General features: G+C 31.8%; 1 protein-coding gene across 2 annotated transcripts in view; it reads left to right on the forward strand.

Moving 5' to 3' along the window:
* LOC134714936 (TWiK family of potassium channels protein 7-like) overlaps positions 1–15,368 on the forward strand; it is a 39,359-nt gene extending 23,991 nt beyond the window's left edge. For both annotated transcript variants that reach the window (XM_063576659.1, XM_063576658.1), the window contains 2 exons: positions 2,103–2,664; positions 10,590–15,368. In XM_063576659.1, the coding sequence (XP_063432729.1) occupies positions 2,250–2,664; positions 10,590–11,428 (1,254 nt within the window). In that variant the 5' untranslated portion in view covers positions 2,103–2,249 and the 3' untranslated portion in view covers positions 11,429–15,368. The remainder of the gene's footprint in view (positions 1–2,102; positions 2,665–10,589) is intronic.
* Positions 15,369–20,112: the final 4,744 nt, after the last annotated feature.

A 20,112-nucleotide genomic window follows, 5' to 3' on the forward strand; every position in this document is an offset into this window, starting at 1 on the left:
GGTATTTCGTTTGATATTCATGACCTCTTAACTATTCATGCTATAGATCTGGGGTATTTCGTTTGATATTCATGCTATAGATCTGGGGTATTTCGTTTGATATTCATGCTATAGATCTGGGGTATTTCGTTTGATATTCATGCTATGGATCTGGGGTATTTCGTTTGATATTCATGACCTCTTAACTATTCATGCTATAGATCTGGGGTATTACGTTTGATATTCATGCTATAGATCTGGGGTATTTCGTTTGATATTCATGCTATAGATCTGGGGTACTTCGTTTGATATTCATGCTATAGATCTGGGGTATTTCGTTTGATATTCATGACCTCTTAACTATTCATGCTATAGATCTGGGGTATTTCGTTTGATATTCATGACCTCTTAACTATTCATGCTATAGATCTGGGGTATTTCGTTTGATATTCATGCTATAGATCTGGGGTATTTCGTTTGATATTCATGCTATAGATCTGGGGTATTTCGTTTGATATTCATGACCTCTTAACTATTCATGCTATAGATCTGGGGTATTTCGTTTGATATTCATGACCTCTTAACTATTCATGCTATAGATCTGGGGTATTTCGTTTGATATTCATGCTATAGATCTGGGGTATTTCGTTTGATATTCATGCTATAGATCTGGGGTATTTCGTTTGATATTCATGCTATAGATCTGGGGTATTTCGTTTGATATTCATGACCTTTATTCTTAAAGGACATCTTAAAGTCAAAGGTCAATTGCATGTTCAAGATTTTGATCTTTGTTATAATAGTTTGATAATACTGGTAGACGATAAAACATTAATGTCTACTTCATTTAGCTGGACAATATATGATCTTGCCAAGGTCAATTGGAAATGATTTTGCGTAAATTAAACAAACCGTATAAGGGTGAAGTTATCTATCTGTTGTCACCGGAAGTGATTATTTTAAAGCATCAGTAGCTGATAGCTGATAATTAAAAATCTGCAAAAAACTATAAACTTTTTTTTTTAATCTGTACAAGAAACGTTATCTTTAAACACCATTTTTATTCCATAATCAGTTCTGTTTGGTATTGTCTTATTTATATCAACCCCAACTTTATTCGATCTGTACCAGACATATAGTCGACTCGACACTGCAAAGAAGTAAAAAGTAAACATTCTGAGCCGTTTTTGTTTTCTTCAAAAAAATATATATATATAACATCTTTCTACTATATACCGTCTAATTTTTATATAAACTTGCATCTATAAATCATGGACACCAAACACCAATCAGGTTTTCTATAAAGAGTCTTACTAAATCAGTATTACACAAACTAATAAAGTGCTTCAGAGGAGCGTCGTGAAAAAAAGAAGTAAACACGCACGCCTACTTTTTAAACATAAAAACAGTTTTACGTTTTCTTAGAATAGTTCTTTTATTTCTGTCGATAATTGTTATCGTGTCTGGATTAGCATTTCTAGTTATGTAATGCTACTTTTCCAAAAGGTATATAACATATGACCCTTTCCTCTATGTCGATTTCCTTATTAATTAAAATCATGTCCGGTAACAGATATTAGATAGTTATCAAAGCAAAATAGTGTGTAGAATCTAGTTATACCTATAGCTAAAAGCTGCGTAGTCCACGCACGTTGTTTTAACTGTTTTTAAATTTGTTTTTCTCGTGACTGGCCATTATAAGCACTCAACAAAAGGGATAAGACCATCAGAGTAATGTTCAGCAAGTGCTTAGGAGCTTTTTAAAATCGATATAGCGATTGTTTAAACTAAAACTGGATGGATATGGTTTTAAAATGGAATTTGATCAAAAGTGTCATTTAAATATTAAAGTTGAGAAACGCAATTAGTTTGAGTCGATGAAGCTATAGATGTTTTACTTTAGAAAAGCTTCATTACCATGGCACCAAAGTCTATCGATTGCACAGGTGAATAGAATTTCAGGCGACATTGGCAGAATTTTATTTATATTATTATTGTTCGTCTTGCTGCGACAATGGATTTTAATGTTAGAATCAATATAGTCCTGAATAATTAATGTTTGTAAGTAAAAGATGATAGCAAACGTTCATTGATCAATTTTCCTATAATTTATTTCGTTTTAGGTCGCACAGTCGGACATATTTCAACTTTGAAAAAAGAATTAATAAAACACTATGTAAGCCTTAAACGGAAAGTTATATTTGGTGTCAAACAAAGTGTTCAATAGCTAAAAGATAGAGTGAATAGTTAAACAATTCAAGTTGATCAAAATGGGATTGAAACAAAAAGATGGCTGCTGCCGAAAATTTATGAAATTTTTATTCTCCCATGTAGGACTTTGTTTTATGGTAGTTTTATATTGTGTTGCTGGTGGCTTTATCTTTGAACATTTAGAGAAAAACAACGAAGAACAAATTTGCTATGACTCACGTGATGAATACCTGGACATGGAGGAGAGGACATTAAATAATACAATTAAAGTAATTAAAGAACAAGAAGGTAGCGGTCAGACAGACGTGTTGGTTATTCAGCTTCAGAGCATACTGGCCACATTCCGTGACAACAGCATCGCCATTGGGTATGACGGAACCAACTGTACCGCTTACGGCGAAGAAGATGGTCCTAAATATAAGTGGAGCTGGTCTGGGGCCTTATTCTTCTCGGTTACTGTGATATCAACAATCGGTAAGTGGTTCAATAGACTTGAACAAAATTGCTTCATAGTACTTTAAATGCGAAATAAGGGAATACATAGGAAAATACTGAATATTTTGTAAATAATACAAACCATTTTTTTTTTATAAAGAAAAACAAATTTAAGTAAATGAAGAAAATTATTGTCTTACAAGAAAAGCGTATACAATGTTTGTCATTCCATGTTGCAGTTCTAAGAATTCTATGAACCTAATTTAAAAGTGGAAATTAATGTTTAAATAGAGATAAACACTTATCATTGATAACTTTTGAAAATGTGTAAGAAAAAGTTAGCTACATGTATGCAATCAAAAATCCCTAAAGGCAACTGAAGTGAGACATCAAATCAAAACCAGATGAAATGAAGGTATCTGATCTTCAACTTAAAGTGTGTAATTGAATTAGTGTGACATTTTAAGAATTCGAACGCCTATGTGTACAAATATGCCATGTATCTCTGATGAGTTTTTGTAAAACCTAATACACATATTAAGATTCTAATATGACGCTGTTAGCAAAGTCATATTTTCTTATTAAAAAAATCGTAAGTGCGACAACGACGCTCAAAATGAACATGTGATATAGCTCTCTAGAAATTAAATATTAAAAACAAACATTCTAAAAGTTATAGACTGCTTGTATCGGTAGACCCTAAAAAGGACACTTCCTGCCAAAATCGTATTCACCGATGTTACTAAAATTCTCTTTAACAGTTAGTAAGGCATATACAAAATAATATTTATCAGAATTTCGTGTTTTTTTTAGTCTAGAAGCCATTTAATTTACTATCGAGAAGACCCCGAAAACGAACGACCGCCACATAACACGATATAAACACAAACATAAATATAAATAGATATGGACCTCGTGCACTTGGATTTTTCTATGTCTGTTTGATTTCGTGTTTTAGGTTAAAATAAGTTATTTTTCGAATGTATCTGTATAAGAATGACTTGTTTAGTGGATCGAATCAGTCAATCAAATGATTTACCTTTGCTTCACTTTCAATTCTTTTCTTTTGATAATCAAACACGAATAAATCATGTGTAATCCATCTCTAGCTAAGGATTTAAATTAAAGTTCACATGGAAACGAATTCAATGAGGACGAATTATTCACTTGCAAGTGAATAGTTATCATCGATGTTTCTAAACTTATTTTGACAAAATTGAACCATACTGGCTATTAAAAGCCAATTAGTATTTCAATATTTCACTTTCATTTATGCATGAATGAAAATATACTCATAGTTGAAATATTTTAAGTATCTCGTAGCTTGTGCCCCCTTAAATCTTGAAACGGTAGGGTTTTTTTTACTCTTTTGTCCAATCAAATCAAATGACGGAAGTGTCTGCCTCGAACTTTTCTATCAAAATATGTCATGTTCTATGCTCATTTCAACATGGGAATCCTAAAGCTCGATTTTCTTGATGTATCGTAGCAAAAAAAATAGTGTGTTATGATCTCCTATCTGCATAAAGGTTTTCGTCATTTGCTTTTGCTTTATTTATGCTTTTTTTCTATTCAACTCATGTCCAATGTGGTACAGAATCTGCAGACTTGTGATCACATCCGATTTTCATCAGCCATTAGTTTTTTTATATTAGGTTTTGAATACTATTGTTTGTCTACTAATGTTTTTTCGTTTTTTGCAATGTCATTGCCAATATAAAAATAAGGATATGTGGTATGATTGCCAATGAGACAACTGTTTATGAAAAGTCCGGATTTAATCAATTATAAGCCATCTATAGTCTTCAACAACGAGAAAAACTTATATCGTATTGTTGGCTATAAAAGGCTTCGACATGTGAAAAAAGTTAAACAATTCATACGAGAAAGCTAATGACCAATTATTCTCTAACAACACAATTTACAAAAAAAAACCATATCACAGAAACGAACCCCGCCAACTTCTTTACTTCAGTCTCCTGACTTGGGACTGACTGACACATACAGAATATGATGTTACACATGTTTGTTGGGACAATGTCACAGCACAGCATGAGAACAAACTTAAAAATCAGTTCCAATTGACTTAACTCACAAGATCGTTACGAGGCACACACGCATCTGACATAACACAATACCGATAAAATAGTACTCGCAGTTCAGGAAAGCCTGTTCAAAGTCATTTACAACTAATGAACACAACATGTTCTCTCAGTTTGTTTCGACTTGTGAGTTCGTTATTTGACATGGGAAAAAGTAAACTATCTCAACGCAATAGAACCAATCAAAATCTGCAATTTTACATGATGATTAAAAATATAATATGTCAATTTGTTATTGCGTTGTACACGCAATGAGGCCACGAGAAATGTTAATAAACGTTTGACAACTAAGTAACATTTAAATAAAATGACTACGATTTTTAACAAACATTAATTCAGACAACCTTTCCCGCTGCAACGCTGCATAATCAATCAGTATTTAACAGTTTAATATTTCCGGAATGTTTTGTATCGTAAAAGAAAAGATGGGAGATGATTAACGACTTGTGTTTAATGACATGTATAAATTGAACTTTAAAGGTCAAGTTCGAATTCTTCTCTTCTTCTTTAAGTTTTCCAGTTTTTCCATCTGAATAAAGATGATTAATAACTGGTGCATACGTGGCCTATTTGTTCTATAGTCTCTGCATTATTTCATTTTAAGTACATAGTACATTAACAAGTTAATAAGAGAGCTTAGCCTTTTGTTGTTAATGAATTGATTTGGCCAACATTTGTGACTTACATAGAAACGAGATTAATACTCTTTAAAATAACTTGCGTTATCTATAAAAGTAAGTTTTTATTTGACATTAAGCTTTAACTAGAACCCTCAAAATGGGAGACTCATAACGCCAAAAGTATTTTGAAATAATGTCAGCAGATATTATTAGATGCTTATTGTTTGGCCCCATTTGCCCTATGCATTTTATTTAACTGCAAAGATACAACAAAGCAACTTCTTAAGTCCTATATACAGATAAGTCGGTGCCAACAAAAGGTGCATATTTAAAAAAATCGATGTAAACTTCCAATAATATACATACTTCTCTATAGGACTTTAAAAAAATCAAACTTTGACGTTCATATATATACTGTTTTTGTAACTGAAATGAGACCCTTTTGTGTTTTGTTTATTTGTTACATATTTGTTTTATCGTTAATTTTTTTAAATAAATTAGGCCGTTAGTTTTCTCGTTTGAATTGTTTTTATATTGTCGTTTCGGGGCCTTTTATAGCTGACTATGCTGGATATGCTTTGCTCATTGTTGAAGACCCTATGGCAACCTATTATAGTTATTTAAAATGTCTGTGTCATTTTAGTCTCTTGTGAAGAGTTGCTGTCTTATTGGCAATCATACCATGCCACATTTCTTACTTTTTTTTTTTTTTTTTTAATCTTAACTGGATTTTGCAAGGGGTTGTAAGATCTCAGGGTCGGTAGTGAAGTGAAAGAAAAACTAAGATGCATGTCCGTTATTACTATGATGGAATCGGTTGAGTTCTTTAATTTGTAAAATAATATGTCAGAATTCATGTTTTCATAGACAAAAAAAATCCAGTCCTTCATTTAATCTTTTTATTATTTTACCTGACAATAGCTGAAAAGTGAAACTTGACAAAAAGTAACTGTCAAGATTTAAAATAGAATAAAAGTTTAAGGCCGGCATTGCTGAAATTTTAACTGTTGAAACAATGCTGGTTAAATACAATTAGCATTACGTTGTAGCCGTAGATCAAGATAATATTTCAATATTTTGTAGTTCATGCACGAATATCTCTTCTATTTAATTCCGTTGTTCGAATGCTGTTGCATTGCCGTAAAAACCATCATATCACTCATGAAAGTGGATGAAAAACATTACTATCATATTGTGTCAAAAATAAATACAAAACTCATCAGAGATATGTTTGTGCGCCAGTCGCGCGTTTTGACTGAAGAAGACTCATCAGAGATGATCAAACAAAAAAAAATTTGAAAATGCCAAAAAACGTACGAAGTTTAAGAGTATGGAGGAATTAAAATTCCGAAAGGTTTTGCCAACTACAACTTGGGTTGTTTACTCTTACTGTTTAAAGGGAGGCATATTATTTCTAAGCGAATGACGATAAAGGTCAAGCTATTCTTAAACAAGCACGTTTCCAATTCACACACAAAGTAATCTTAAACTAATTCAATAAAAAGGTGTTTTCGTAATAATGTTCACAGTGCAAGAAAGCCACACAGATCGATTGTTTTCTTAATATTACGTATTTTTAATAATCTGATTTGAAATTCGGATTCAATTTTATGTCTGTTGATCATATTTTTTTGAATTTATTTATCTGTCTACAAGAGCTTGGCGTAGATGTGTGTTGTTTCTTTCCATCGTTTGAGACTGCGAGTTGTTCAATGAGAAAGGGCAGATAACAACATAAACACTCCTTATGCGTAGACTGCGAGTTGTTCAATGAGAAAGGGCAGAGAACAACATAAACACTCCTTATGCGTAGACTGCGAGTTGTTCAATGAGAAAGGACAGAGAACAGCATAAACACTCATTATGCGTAGACTGTCGTTCATATTAAAAAAAAAGTTAAAACAAGATAGTTGGGGTTTCAGAACAGCAATATTTGAGTTGTGACCCATGAAGGTCATCATTTATCTTTCAAAAGGTCAATTATATCTCTTTAATATTCATATTACTCTTTGTTCATTATTGTATGAGAATATGTTTTAATGCGGGAAATAGAATACAAATAGCAAATCATAAGAGTGAGAATTCGATTGTTATAAAATAAACTTTAAACTGAGTCTTGTTATTTGGAATCCAACTCAGCCTTGTATTATTGAACAACTATTAGCTTTATTATATCGAAACACTCGCAGTCTCGTGCTATGTGTCCTGTCCGACAAGAAGCTATCAAAACTATAAAACTGACTGAATATTACTTATCATGCATGTACATCAATTATTTTGAATGTTTCGTAATGATGAAACGCCATATTGATCTTTGTGACATATACGACAAGAATGATTAGGATTTGTTATTGAATATTTCTTGGTAGAATTAAAAAAAATCATTGATAGCATAAACGAATTTGTGGTCGATGTATTTTATTTGTTTTTCACCTTTCATTTCCACCTGGTTGTCATTTTAATTACTTGTTTTCCAATCAATACGCGATATGTTCTAAAATTTCTATTGAATTCTATGAAACTAATGGAATATACTTTGATAAACAAATATTGATTTTAAAAGTAGGGTTTAAGACATTTTAAATATTTGATGATGCGAGTATTATTATTTCAATGACGTCATCATACATTTTATAACAATTAAAAAAGTTTTCAGTTGATTGAATGTATGAATTATTTTGTTTGGAATTCAAACAAATATCGATTATTCCTATTAAATATGATATATGATCCAGTTGTGATATTAGTATTGTGCTTCAGTGCTTAATTGTTAGAAACAAATATTATTTTGTAACCAGTACAATGACACATAATATATAAGTTAAATTTGTATGATATTTTTAATAAATATTTTATCGTCAAATAGGAGTGATCCCCAAATTTACAGAACCGTGAATTCAATTATATATTTATATTTATTGATATTTTTTTTTATAGAATAATCGTTGACATGGTACCAAAAATCAAGTAGCATGACCTTCATTTGTTCACCATTTTGAGTTTGGATTTACCTAACTTCCTTTCGTGGACTGTATTAAAGGGACATAAGCTGTCAAATTCATATTCACCCATTTGACTCAGATTTTCATATTGGATATATAGAATTATACCAAAACATATATCCAAACTACAATAAGTCTGAAATAAATAAATATTTCATAATTCATAGACTTGATTACATATATTAGCATTTCATGTGTATTCTAGTCTAGACGCCATCTAGTTAGTCATCGAGATGACCTCGATCACAACTCGATATCAACATAAACATGAATATAAATAGATAGCAACCTCGTGCAATTACACTTCTCTAGGTCTGTTTGATTTCATGTTACAGGTTGAACAATAAATCAATCATGTTATAACCGTGTACAAATGATTTTTGGTGGATTGAATCTGTCAACGAAATGGTTTACATTTGTTTCAATTCAATGTTGACTTTCTTTTTTTTTTAATGAATGTACACGACTAATACACGCGTAACCAATCTCTAGCTAATAGGTTAAATCAAAGGTCGCATAAAAACGGATTTAATGAAGTCGGCTTATTTACTTGCAAGTGAAAAATTAATCAGCGCTATTTCCTAGCCTATTTTGAAAAAAATGAACTGTTCTACCTGCCAAAAGCGGATTATTATTTCAATAATTCACTTTCGTTAGTGATTTATTTAAACAAAACCAAAATCAATATTTAAATTTTGTTTATATCTCGTATCTAATGACCTTTAACCCTGAAGTACACTACGTTTATTGTATATGTAAAAACTACTTTGGGATGGATGTTCTTACTTTAAAATATGATTATCAAGGCGATGTGGTAGGACTGGTATTGAATTTCAATTAAAACACAATGACGTAAGCAACTGTTAACCGAAAGTGACCAAAATTTTATTAATTCTAAACAATTAATCATTAATTTCAGTAATATTATAATCATTATACCAAACTACTTTATTATCATTCATTGCACGTAAGCCCATGCTTATTTGGTTTCGTGTGTAACTGCTGAAGGTTATTCGGGAAGTATGAGTTGTGACATAATAATATATAATGTTGTCTGCCACTAATGGGTTGGTATTGTTGCAGGTGGCGTTAATTCCCGAGGGAACCAGATGCCCAATAGCTACTGCATCAGTAAAGACATTGCTTTAATGGATCATTTTGTCTATCATAAATGTCCTGTGAATACAATTGTGTAATTAAGTTCAAGTAACAACCCTGATCGATTTTGCCTTCGGATTTTTTTTTTTTTGTCCTTTTGTTTTTGTTCTCTTCAATGTTAAATTTGTTTGTTTTTCTGGGGTCTAGAACCTATACTCATAGATGTAATAATCGTTTTATGCAAACAGACGGAAATCAAATCCCAAGCAATTCCAAATAAACACATCATGAAATTTTAATAAAAAGACAGTTTCTCCTGCATCTATCAATTACACATCTAGGTTATATTAGTGTATTGGAATTGATTATAAATGTACATAAATATATCCTTAACCGCATTTTTAAGATCAAGTTGATATCCGGTACATTTTCGTACATATACTTTATCAGTATAATTATAGGATTTTGACATTATCACCTGCTTAGAGACAAAAGTATGTTATGTATCTAGGGATTTTATAAAATGCTGTCGGTCAATTCATAAATTAAGTTTTAAATCAGTTCAAAAGTATGACAAACTTTACCATCTGTTAAACAATTGTAACGAACAAACTATTGTGAAATATTACTGATCAACATTGTTTGTGGATTTTGCATAGGTATCTTATTTGTCTGGCATTCTAATTCTAACAATGAATGAAAAACAGATTCTTCAATACAATATTTTTCAAATGTTTAATTGACTTTCTTTCAATTTCATGCGGAATAGCACAGCATCTAATAGAAAATAGTTTGTTCTAGCTAAAATGTTGAGACGAAAGGCCAAATAATCACCTACATGTACATTAAATAGGGCTGTCATGAATGTGTAATTAAACGGTAATCATCCAGGGCTCGTTTTTCCAAAACTTCGGACTTCAGCTTACGACAAGTTTCCTAACCAAAACAACTAAAAATTAACAATCATTTTTATACATAAAACATTTCAATGCATTATATAGTATAATAATGAAAAATATATTTTTATCGATGTAAGGTTAACAAAATCTGGGAAATAAATATTTGTCTTTAGACAAACAGACATAACCTACATTTTTATATTGAATCCTACATTAAACATTATTTGTTTTTTCTATCTATAGGGTATGGTCATATAGCACCTAAAACATTCTGGGGACGATTGGTATGTATTGCTTATGCTGTTTTGGGGATCCCTCTGATGTTGCTATGTCTGGCCAATATTGGCGATGTTCTAGCTGACATTTTTCGATTTATTTACGCCAAGATCTGTTGTTGTGGCTGGTGTAGACAAAAGGAAACAACAAAGGTTGTTACAATCAAACCTGTTGCAAAGGAACCAGAAGGAGCGTGGAACAGTGATAAATCTAAGATAATATCAGCGTCAGCGCCAATGCAGACTGACTATAATAAAACTGAGTTTTCGCGTCTGCCTTCCAAGACTGCGGAAGGCGTAAAAACTGGAGGACTTGGTGGAGATCAACCTAAACCAGTAAAGATTGTCCCACTGGATATAAAATCATTCAAGACACAACACGAGCTTGCGAATAGATCTCAACAAGTAAGAAGTGAACCAATAGTATGCGACGATGATAGCGATGATGATGACGACGACGACGAGTTTGATGACAAGAAGATAACAGTACCGTTGACCGTCACAATGATTGTTATTGCAGGGTACATTTTTGGAGGAGCATTGCTGTTTGGATTATGGGAAAATTGGGATAACCTACAATCGGCATATTTCTGTTTCATTACTCTCAGTACCATAGGGTTTGGAGACGTAGTTCCAGGAACAGATTTCGATAACCCAACAGCAACGGCGCAAATGATTCTTGGTGCAATATATGTCTTATTTGGAATGGCTATTTTGTCTATGTGTTTCTCACTCATGCAAGACGAAATTATAGCCAAGTGCAAGTGGGTTGGTCAGAAACTTGGCATACTCGACAAAGACGACTGATAACTCACTCATTTATATGAGCTTCACTGTTTTCGCTCATTGAGTAAATGATTTGAACGTAGGGAAAAATCACACGATGACATTTCTGATAGTAGAATTAGATTCCAAAAGAATAGCATATCCTTCTTTATACAAACAAAGATTTATATTTACATTTAATTGAACAGAAACATTTGTGCGAAACGATTATGAAATTTTCATTTGTAGATGTGATAAAAATGATTTTGAAAATTGCAATACTGACAAAACGATTGCATCTAACTATATTCGTAAGTGAAGTTTTTTTGTAGCACGGTTTGTTAATAGTAAACAACATTAACATCATATGGATGCGATGTTATATACCTATACAAGTATGATATACTGTGATCGACGAGAATGAAATCAGTTTAATCACATGACTGTACAAATCATAAAATTATTCTTTTCATTGCATTTACCAGGATTTACAAAAATCAAGTTATAAATTGATGTGATCCAGTTGATATTTTATTTGTTAGTGTTACTGTTTGTGTGTGTGTGTACCTATCATGCATTTGTATACATAGTGTATTTTTCATATTTTTAACTAAAACTTGTTATATTAATACTTACGTATTTCTGAATAGTTAACACTTAGCAGTTTGTACGCCTCTCGTGTAATACTAGTACGTCTACCATATTTGAATTAAAGCAGAAAACGTTGAATACTTTTTCCTTGAGGATATATATATTCCTTTTCTTGAGTTTTGATATTCTTGTTATTTTTTATAACTCATGTTCCATATAAATGTATTCAGAAAATTTAGAAATAATTGCATACATTTAAATCCCGATTTGGAAGATTTTCAGGCTAGTGAGGGTGGACAGCAAATATCATTTTTTTTGGCATTCGTTATTTTAGGTGCATTATTTTTAACAATTTATGTGTTTATTTTGTAATCGTCTGATTGTTAAAGGCAATTGCTCACTATTTATCTAAACACAACCAAACCATCTGAGAGTTAAATCATTTTGTGACTTCCTTGAGAAGGACAATACTTTTTCATCATTACGAGGAACTCATTTTATTGATGTATACGTACTGCTTCAAGTCATTTTAAGGAGGTAGACCTTGATTAAGGGAAATAACTCTTAAAATCATCAGTACGTTTGTGTCAACCATTTTCATAAATATGTTCTAAGCTTCAAGTTACATAGATTATTTCCAATCTGTTTCAGGTAAATGCTTAAAAAATGCATTGATGAAACTTGACTTTTACAAACGTATAACTGACTTAAAGAGTTGTCTCCCTGAACCAAGGTCTATCCCCTTAAGTAGTTGTTTTTTCTTGTTTGAGTGAAACGTTGTGAATGTTCTGAAATTTTTCTTCACCGCTGTAAAAAGTACCTTCTAAATTTAAAGAAAGGGGAGGATTGTCGTTTTCGATGTAGAAATGCTTCAGACTTAAATTGATATGAGTTATTTTTGTAATTAAAGTATCATGACAATTGCAAGATGTTATAAATTGTAAGTTTTCCGGTGAAGATTTATTTCAAGACTAGGCAAATATATATATATAAATATTTTTATAATATTCTTGTTACATTTGTAATGTGTCTATCGACGTTTTCTCGCTTGAGGTATTTGATTTAGCGAGAATTAAGATGTTTTTATTTGTATTTGTAGAGGCTGTCTCCGTCCAATTAGGAAATACTATTTTTCCACATTTACCCAGTTGTTGTTCACCATTATAAACTCTCTGATGTATTATTACGGACAAATAGTTCCGGTAAAAGTATTTGAAATTCATACACTAGTAACATTTTCTATTTTGAGTTGGTGACCATATCGCTTTATAGTTAATTTAAGATCGATAGGTTGATGGCATTATGCGGTAGACTCACTGACAGGGTCGACAGGTTTTAAAAGTTGGCGGGGTGGACAAATTTTTAATGTTAATGGGTCTACAGATAACAACATTGGTTTACACGGATTTTGTCTCAATGCCTATAAATCTCATGAAATATTTGCCACTGGACATTGAGCAACCAACAATAAATCAATGGAATGCACTATATATTTTACATTTAAATGTATGATTAACAACTTTTTATGTATGCCTATTTATATATATACGCATATCCTACGTGACCCAAAATCTCAGGTCTTTGAATCATACCGTGAACAGAAATGTACACGAACATTTGTTTTATGATAAAGTTAAGTTTCAACATGTAAAAAGATAGGATATTCTCCAATATACATTAGAACAAGTCAGACGGAATAAACTATTTGATAAGCACTATATTAATTGTGTGATTCTTATTAGGTATCAACATGCTCAGAACTTGTCACCCAGTTAAGACTATTCTACATAGCAATATAACGTATTTGGTAACATTGTGGATTTTGGGTTGCTGATGGATATACGTGAATCTAACCCAGGAATTTTCTGTAAATATGACTTATTCACAAAGAAAACCGTCCAATTTTTACTTGTTGAATTATTTTTATGTTATACATTTGTATCAAAAACAAGCCTTTAATTGTAAAACAACTGCTGACTAATTTTTATATTATTTTCAGTATTGTTCATACATATATTTATATTTTAATTGTTTTTAAGTATTATTTACTTTACTGAGATTTTAATTTCTATATTTTTGTATTGTGTTTTATAGGCACGAGTCACAATATTTGTGATCCTTTATTTCAGCACATTTAAGGTCATGTGCACTTTATTTCTTCTTAATATACATATTTTCGAAAAGTATGTGATTGAAAAAAACTAATGCTTTATTTCACGGTTGATGACGATCATTATTTGGATTACAATTAATTGAAACTGTTTAAGATTCTTGAGACTGTTATCATAAGTAACCCAAATATACAGTCGTTATTTTTCGATGCTGTACGATTGTAACGTTTCGCAAGTAGGAGAGATCGCTTACGTGCAGGGAATTACTTGTGTTAGCGCGAAATGCGATTCTTTCTTCTATGTCAAATACAGGGTAATTTTTATAACGACTCCACACAGTGCTATCAAATACTCTTACTCAAATCATATTGGAACTATTTATTTTCTCCTCAGTAATCGTACATCCTATTTTGTTGGTCCCTTGTGAATTTACAAGTCTATTTCACATCAATGAAACATTTCTCTAGCTTTCAAACTGTTACATATATAACTTGTAAATATTCGCGTTTTTATATATTTTTCCTAATAAAAGTTATTCGGTTAAAAACTTGTATACTCGCATGTAATCGCTTGTTCTATAAATGTTGAAGTTAAAACAGAATACAAAGTCAATGTAAAGAATCGCTAGTACAAAGTAAAGATACTTCAAAATGCTGAATGTATGCATCGAAACATGCATGTAAATTTATCATTGTGCGTTAATATATAGATACTTGAAGAAATAATTGAAATATATATATTCAAATATAGAAAATCCTATTTTGAATATATTTGAGCTTAAAAATATGTTGATGAATTTTAAATAAGGTTTTCTTATAGCATCTAAAAAAACACTATTATCATTTGACCTTTATATTGAATAATTATATCAAACCAGCAGTGCAATGATTAAAGCTATCAAGGCAATGTCATGGAAACAAAACAAAATACAATTTCGCACATTAAGTCAGAGATTATCTTTATCATTTTAGAAAAATAGTCTAAAGCACAACACTGTAATTGATTTTTAACGTTGAAATCAAAAGTAATTCAATCTATAACCAATGATATCATTTGTAATTTTAAAGGTAATGAAATGGTACACTAGGTTTCATAATATTACAATAGGGTATCTATATAATGTGAATTTCAAACTTTATTATGACATAAACCCAACGAGAACGAGGTCGTGAAGATATATTTTTATGCTGATATATGTTGTTTTTCTTGTTCCGTCCTTTTCAACTTGTCTGTGATAATTTAATATTACAAAGATTATAATAAACTGTTATTGTAAATAATGTTTGAGTTTATATTCAAAGTCCGTTCCAAGCAATTATTATTTACCAGTTTTATTTGACTAATGTTTGCATGTGAATTTTGACAGATGTGTGCTATTGTAAAGAAGCAAACGAAAAGAAATATTGTTGAAAATACATTGTGCATTTCGTAACACATCTTCAAACTTATCTTATTATTCTATAGATAATACAAAAATGCGAAGTTGTGGTATGAAAAGACTAGACAACTCCTCACTAGAAACCAAATGATATGGGAATTTATATTTAGGAGCACGGAATTTAACAATGAACAAAACAAAAACCACATATAGTCGGCTATGAAAGGCCCCGAAATGACCCAATGTAAAACAATTCAGACGAGAAAACTAACGGTCTGATTTATGTACAAAACAATGAATGAAAAGCAAATTAGATATACAACAAAAAATGACACCACTAATCACTATAGCAACTGTACAAAATGATACAAATTACTAATAAAAAGTAGAAACTGGTAGTTTGTTTGAGAATACAGTAATCTAAAAAGTAAAATCACAAAATACTGAACTTCGAGGAAAATTCACAAAAGAAAGTCCCTAATCAAACGGCAAAATCAAAAGCTCAAACACATCAAACGAAAGGATACCAACTGTCATATTCCTGACTGGGTTCAGGCATTTTCTTACGTAAAAAATGGTGGATTAAACCTGGTTTTAAAGCTAGCTACACTTCTCTCTTGTATGACAATCGAATCGACTTCCATTATATATTCAACGATGTGTGAACAAAACAAAGACATAATAGATGAAAATGTCAACTATAGGGGTTCAGCATTGTGTTATATTCTTAATCACCATAAAAACAAACAAATATGTAACAAAAAAGCACACAACAGCATGAAGAAACATAAAAATGCAATAGGCAAAGCACAATATCAACAATGCAAAAAAAATAATACAAAAATGTTTTATAAAAGCACAATAACTGGATGTACAATTTCAAAGCCAAGCCAGAAGTTAGTTTACTTCAAGACTGTCGTGTATTATTTGTGAAGTTGGTACGGAATATTTATCAACAAGGTCTTGGTACCTTCCGATAAACTTTTATTTAGAAAAATGACGAAGTAACTATTTTTATTACTTTGTTATCATGCTTTATTATAACCAAAGTGAAAAAAGCCGTTATCAAATAAATTGTGCTAAAACAAATCATGAAAAAGTTTAAATTATTATAAACAAAAAATATCAGAAATAAAATGAGACAAACTCACTTTTTTATTCTCCAGAAAATTTAAAGGAAACCACAAACAATTATTTTATATATTTAAAAGACAAAGGTGTAAGGAACCAATGCAAAAAAAAAAAAAAAAAAATACAAAACAAAACGGTTATTATTCATTGGACCCTGTTCATGGAAGAAAATAGAGAAAACGCAGAGTTTCCATAGTATCTTTGTTTTAGGGAAGGATAACTCCTACTTTGCAAAAAGTCACTCTAGTTCGAACAAATCATTCTTTGAAACTGTGTCCCGGTTCTTGTCGACTCGTTTCTCAGTCATTCTTATGAGGCTGATTTCCTACATGATCTTCTTTGGAAGAAAAAACTTAACTTTATATAAAGGATAAAATTGAGAATGGAAATGGGGAATGTATCAACAAGACAACAACCCGACCATAGAAAAAAAACCACAACAGCAGAAGGTCAACAACAGGTCTTCAGTGTAACGAGAAATTCCCTCACTCGGAGGCGTCCTTCAGCTGTCCCCTAAACAAATATATACTAGTTCAGTGATAATGAACGTCATACTAATTTCCAAATTGTACACAAGAAACTATCTCACTAAATTATTAAAACTTTGATGACCATGTTGAACACGTCTATCCAATCGAACCTGAGAAAAGGGATACACCAGATAAAGTTAAGTCTTCCTCATATCTTGACTAACATCTCATGATAGAATTGACAATCAGGGTGAAAACAACCCTTTACGACAAACGAGATGATTTCAGCTTAACAATGGTAAACCTTCCATTTCAATGTAGCAACATTAAAGCGGCGCAGGTAGTATACGTAGTTTATATATCCGAGTTGCTCCAGGGCTTGTGTTCAACATCATGATTTTATTGATAGAGGGCTGAAATTAGTTCAGTTGGAATCATCCCTTTGGTTAATCGTTATGTTATATCCCTTTCACAGATGATGTTGTTACTACAATTTTGTCCCCTTTTCCAAAATGTGACCTACCGATTAAGGCTTGTAAAGATTGTGTTTACTAACATGAACAACACGACGGGTGCCAGGATCTTCCTACCCTTCTGGAGCAACTGCGATTACCCCATTTGTTTGCGGAGTTTGTGTTGTTCAGTCTGTTGTTTTCTATGGTGTGTGTTGTGTTCTAATTTTGTCTGTTGGTCTTTTTTTTTAGCCATGGCGTTGTAAGTTTATTTTCCACTTTTAAGGTTGAATGTCCCTGTGGTATATTTTACCATGTTTGAACAGTCAGAGAGAAACACTACCTTGTTATATATATTATATCTTTCAGCTGTAGTATACATTTGAAGAGATTAACATTTGTGATCACGTACACATACCCAAAACCCCAACATTGGCAGTGGGAAAACAAAATCTAACCATATTCCGTAGTTCAAAGACTCACAATTACTCCAAAATTCAAAAAATATTAATCTTTACAGATGCGGGATATTTTGTTTCAGAGAAGTTGTACTGACGAACTGTTTATAGAAGTATATTTAAGTTCAAATGGACAAAATAATAGAAAAGTCAACTGCTAATGCAGTCGATATGCACATCTAAATATTATTTCCTTATTATCAACAGAGTTTCAGAGGAGTTGCGATAGAACATATAGTCATAAATGCTACGTTCAAAGGAACCTATCACCCACAAAAACGAACCATAATTTCCTGTCGATATGCAATCTTCATAGCATGTTCTTATTATCTAACTAGAGGCTCTAAAGAGCCTGTGTCGCTCACCTTGGTATATGTAAATTAAACAAATAAAAGGAAGCAGACAGTTCATGACAAAATTGTGTTTAGGTGATTGTGATGTGTTTGTACATCTTACTTTACTGAACATTCTTGCTGCTTACAATTATCTCTATCTATAATGAACTTGTCCGTGTAGTTTCAGTGGAAAATGTTAGTAAAAATTTACAAATTTTATGAAAATTGTTAAAAATTGATTATAAAGGACAATAACTTCTTAGGGGGTCAATTGACCATTTCGGTCATTTTGACTTATTTTTTTAGTCTTGAATTGCTGTACATTATTGCTGTTTACAGTTTATCTCTATCTATAATAATATTCAAGATAATAACCCAAAACAGCAAAATTTCCTTAAAATTACCAATTTAGGGGCAGCAACCTAACAACGAGTTGTCTGATTCATCTTAAAATTTCAGGGCAGATAGATCTTGACCAGATAAACAATTTTATCCCTTGTCAGATTTGATCTAAATGCTTTGGTTTTTGAGTTATAAGCCAAAAACTGCATTTTAGCCCTATGTTCTATTTTTAGCCGAGGCGGCCATCTTGGTTGGTTGGCCAGGTAAAAAAACACCTTTTTAAACTAAAGACATCAATGATGATTGTGGCCAAGTTTGGTTTAATTTGGCCTGGTAGTTTTAGAGGAGAAGATTTTTGTAAAAGATCATGGAGATTTATGAAAAAAGGTTAAACATTGACTATAAAGGGCAATAACTCCTAAAGGGGTCATTTGACCACTTTGGTCCAGTTGACTTATAGGTAAATCTTACTTTGCTGAACATTATTGCTGTTTATAGTTTATCTCTATCCATAATAATATTCAAGATAATATCCAAAAACAGCAAAATTTCCTTAAAACTACCAATTCAGGGGTAGCAACCCAACAACTGGTTGTCCCATTCATCTTAAAATTACAGGGCAGATAGATCTGGACCAGATAAACAATTTTACCCATCGTCAGATTTGCTCTAAATGCTTTGGTTTTTTAGTAATAACCAAAAACTGCATTTAAACTCCATGTACTATTTTTAGCCGTGGCGGCCATCTTGGTTGGTTGGCCGGGTAAAAAAAACACAACTTTTAAACTAAATACATCAATGATGATTGTGGCCAAGTTTGGATTAATTTGGCCCAAAAGTTTCAGAGGAGAAGATTTTTGTAAAAGATCATGGAGATTTACGAAAAAAAGGTTAAAAATTGACTATAAAGGGCAATTACTCCTAAAGGGGTCAACTGACCATTTTGGTCATGTTGACTTATTTGTAAATCTTACTTTGCTGAACATTATTGCTGTTAACAGTTTATCTCCATCTATAATAATATTCAAGATTATAACCAAAAACAGTAAAATTTCCTTAAAATTACCAGTTTAGGGGCAGCAACCCAACAATGGGTTGTCTGATTCATCTAAAAATTTCAGGGCAGATAAACAATTTTACCTCGTCAGATTTGCTCTAAATTAGTTTTTGAGTTATAAGCCAAAAACTGTATTTTACCCCTATGTTCTATTTTTAGCCATGGCGACCATCTTGGTTGGTTGGCCGGGTCAAAAAACACAAATTTAAAACAAGATACATCAATGATGATTGTGGCCAAGTTTGGTTTAATTTGGCCTAGTAGTGTCAGAGGAGAGAATTTTTGTAAAAGTTAACGACGACGGACGAAACACGACGGACGACGACAGACGACGGACGCCAAGTGATGAGAAAAAAAAAAGCTTAAGGAAGGTCTGCTGTATGGTTTCGGAGGAGTTGCGA

Source organism: Mytilus trossulus, chromosome 4, assembly GCF_036588685.1.
Source record: "Mytilus trossulus isolate FHL-02 chromosome 4, PNRI_Mtr1.1.1.hap1, whole genome shotgun sequence".
NCBI classification, from domain to species: Eukaryota; Metazoa; Mollusca; class Bivalvia; order Mytilida; family Mytilidae; genus Mytilus; species Mytilus trossulus.